We start from the raw sequence: 3,322 nt of genomic DNA on the forward strand, positions 1-3,322 counted from the left end.
CTTAGCCCAATCTAACTTCACAAGCACGTGCCAACTCACACAAGTGCTACAGGTCACACGTACGTGACTCACCAAGTAATAATATGACGGAGACAAAGCCAATATGTCTCCAAAATGGCTTATCAGCAGCACTTCACATCAGTCAATAACTAAGGCGAGGACAGTTGAGATTTACATAAATGCAGCCATGTGTCAAGCTCTCCACTCCTTCCCTAATTAAGTTAAAACCATATGCTCTCCTTTTCTATATAAGCAATTGAACCAGCTAGCTTCTCAGACTTACCAGGTACCGCCATTGTTCTTCTGCAACTTAGCTTCGAAGCAGCCATGGGCCTTTTCTTTCCTCTTCTTTCTTCAGTCTTTCTGGTGATTTGAAAGCTTTTATATATGAATGAATATATGCTTTTATTTTCTAACATATATAAGATTCATAAACTATAATTCTTCTGTTTTTTTTTTTTTTTTTTTTTTTTTTTTTTTTTTTTTTTTTGGAACAGTTCATTATTATAGTAGGAGCAAACCAGGCTAATTTAGATCCCCAAATCTATTGGCGCACCATTCTTCCCCATACTCCTATGCCAAGTGCTATTGAACAACTCCTCCAGCCGGGTAAATGATCTCTCTCTCTCTCTCTCTGGAGTAATTATTGTGTCCGGACACCGAACGCGTTCAGAGACGAATAACAAAGCGCCACGTCACTTGGGTGCTTGGTACCAAGCACTCGTATTGCTCTGTATTTGTCCGGATTTCCGATTTTTTGTCCGGATGTAATAACTTAATTTTCGTGTGTGTGGGGCTAAGAGAACTAAAATCTTATACGGAAAGTTATTATTATTATTATTTTTTTCTTACATTAACCAATCTTTTAGGTTATAGGGAAAGTTATTATCCTCACTAATCCTTAGAATGAGATTTAGGGTTGCAAGTCACTGTTAATATTTGTATAAAAATCATGAATCTTAATGATCAAATGAGTCATGCAAGGGATTATTTACAATTATTTTTAAGAAATTTTTTTTAAGGGGACATGATTGGATAATCACATTCAAATTTAAATAACTAGATTCATTATTTTAATATTTTATTATAAAAACATCAGTTATTATTTATATTAAAATAATAGTAATCATAGACTAAAAAATATAATTTGAGTTGATTGATTACAAAAATTAATGATAAATTAGAACAACTTAAAATAATTTATTTTTAATATATCATTATTTATTTATATATTCTTTTAATTTATGACTTATTTAATAAGCATACAAATAATTGCCTCATTCAAAAATATAATAATTAAACAAAAAATATATAATAAATCTAAGTATACAATATCTAATTAAACATGTACTAAAAAAGTTAATTCTTTTTTTATTTATTTAAATTTAATTAATGTGAGATTAAAATTTATAATTTAAAAAATTTATATATTTTTAGCAATATTAACTTAAATCTCATTTACCCTTCTTTAATTTTATTGGTGAGATTTTTTTTTTTTTTTTTTTTTGAGAAAATAATTCCTCTTCTATCATAGATGTGTACGATAACAAGCCGGACACCTCAGTGAACGTTGGCAAGGACGGAGTCATCGTGAACACGGGCAAAGGTACCTCAGTCAACGTCGGAGAAGGAGGAGTCAACGTTAACACCGGTAAAGGCACTTCAGTCAACGTCGGCCCCGGCGGCGTCGGCGTAAACACTGGCAATTCAAAGCCCGGCGGCACCACAGTCGGCGTCGGCAAAGGCGGAGTCAATGTCCACACCGGCAAGGGTACCTCCGTCAACGTAGGCCCCGGCGGCGTCGGCGTAAACACTGGCAATTCAAAGCCCGGCGACACCACAGTCGGCGTCGGCAAAGGCGGAGTCAATGTCCACACCGGCAAGGGTACATCCGTCAACGTCGGCCCCGGCGGAGTCGGCGTAAACACTGGCAATTCAAAGCCCGGCGACACCACAGTTGGCGTCGGCAAAGGCGGAGTCAATGTCGACACCGGCAAGGGTACCTCCGTCAACGTCGGCCACGGCGGGGTCGGCGTCCAAACCGGCCCCACTCACAAGCCTGGCGGTACCACCGTTAACGTTGGCAAAGGCGGCGTTGGCGTCGATGTCAAACCCAAAGGCAAGCCCGTCCTCGTCCACGTCAGTCCCTTCATCTACAATTACGCAGCCACCGACACGCAGTTACACGATAACCCTGCCGTCGCTCTCTTCTTCCTCCGGCAAGACCTCCGCCGCGGCAAACAATTCACTTTACAGCTAGCAGAAGGCGGCGGGGCCGCCAAATCTTTCATCCCTCGATCCTCGGCCGAATCTGTACCTTTCTCTACAGCAGAGCTCCCTGCTATTCTCTCCCGGTTTAGCATTCCGGTCGGCTCCGCCCAGGCGGCGGCGACGGAGAAAACGCTGAGCGAGTGCGAGGCGGCGCCAGTGGCAGGGGAGAAGAAGTTGTGCGCGACATCATTGGAGTCGATGGTAGACTTCGCGACGACGAGCCTCGGAACGCGCGAGGTGGTGGCAGTGGCAACGGAGGGAGGCAGCTCCGCCGGAGAGCGGCGGGTTTACAAGATTGGGTCGGTTCGAACGGTGGCGGCAGGAGGGGGAAAAGGGGTGGTGTCGTGCCACCCGGAGGCTTATGCTTACGCGGTTTTCTTCTGCCATGCGACGGCGTCGTCGGAGGTTTATGAGGTGGAGATGGCGGCGGAGGGCGGTAAGTCGGGTGTGAAGGCGGTGGCGGTTTGCCATACGGATACGGCGGGGTGGAATCCGAACCATTTGGCGTTTAGGGTGCTTAATGTGAAGCCGGGGACGGTGCCGGTGTGCCACTTCCTGCCGCAGGATCATCTGGTGTGGGCGGAGAAGGTGTGAGGATGGTTGTGGAGAAGGGCGTTGATGTCTGATGTGGCCCGTTGTGTAGCGGATTCGATTTGAGTGAATAGTTTATGGTTGGATTATGTTGTACGAGACTTCTGAGTATTTCACTGTTGAGTATGTTTACTACATAAGAAAATAATAATAATAATAATAATAATAATAATAATAATATTGTATGTATAATGTTGTGGTGATTTACATTACTTTTCATTGTTAGTTATTACTTAGCTATAGCTAATTAATTTATGATTAAATGATATTTTCATAAGATTATTTGGATTTTATTTTTCAATAAATTTATAATTAATCCAATAATATAAAAAAATATTGATGTAAATTTAATTGGATATAAATGAAGCACTTTGATGCATAATTAGAAATATCTCGAAATCATTTGAAAAGCAAAATGTTCTTCATATTTTTAATCTTTTTAGAAAATCTTCTGAATAGA

General features: G+C 41.4%; 1 protein-coding gene across 1 annotated transcript; it reads left to right on the forward strand.

Annotated features, from left to right (window-relative positions):
• Positions 1-206: 206 nt before the first annotated feature.
• LOC110113767 (BURP domain-containing protein 3) lies at positions 207-3,036 on the forward strand. Its single transcript, XM_020846454.2, has 3 exons — positions 207-366; positions 498-609; positions 1,535-3,036. Exons 1-3 carry the CDS (start codon positions 328-330, stop codon positions 2,863-2,865), a joined length of 1,482 nt encoding a protein of 493 aa, XP_020702113.1. The 5' UTR covers positions 207-327; the 3' UTR covers positions 2,866-3,036.
• Positions 3,037-3,322: the final 286 nt, after the last annotated feature.

This window comes from Dendrobium catenatum, unplaced genomic scaffold (genome assembly GCF_001605985.2).
Source record: "Dendrobium catenatum unplaced genomic scaffold, ASM160598v2 fragScaff_scaffold_583, whole genome shotgun sequence".
In the NCBI taxonomy this organism is placed as follows: Eukaryota; Viridiplantae; Streptophyta; class Magnoliopsida; order Asparagales; family Orchidaceae; genus Dendrobium; species Dendrobium catenatum.

Excerpts from the sequence above, each read along its gene's own strand:
- LOC110113767 (XM_020846454.2), top strand. The coding sequence starts at position 328 with ATGGGCCTTTTCTTTCCTCTTCTTTCTTCAGTCTTTCTG. Across the intron at positions 367-497 it reads TTCTTTCTTCAGTCTTTCTG|TTCATTATTATAGTAGGAGC; the intron begins GTGATTTGAAAG and ends TTTTTGGAACAG. Across the intron at positions 610-1,534 it reads TGAACAACTCCTCCAGCCGG|ATGTGTACGATAACAAGCCG; the intron begins GTAAATGATCTC and ends CTTCTATCATAG.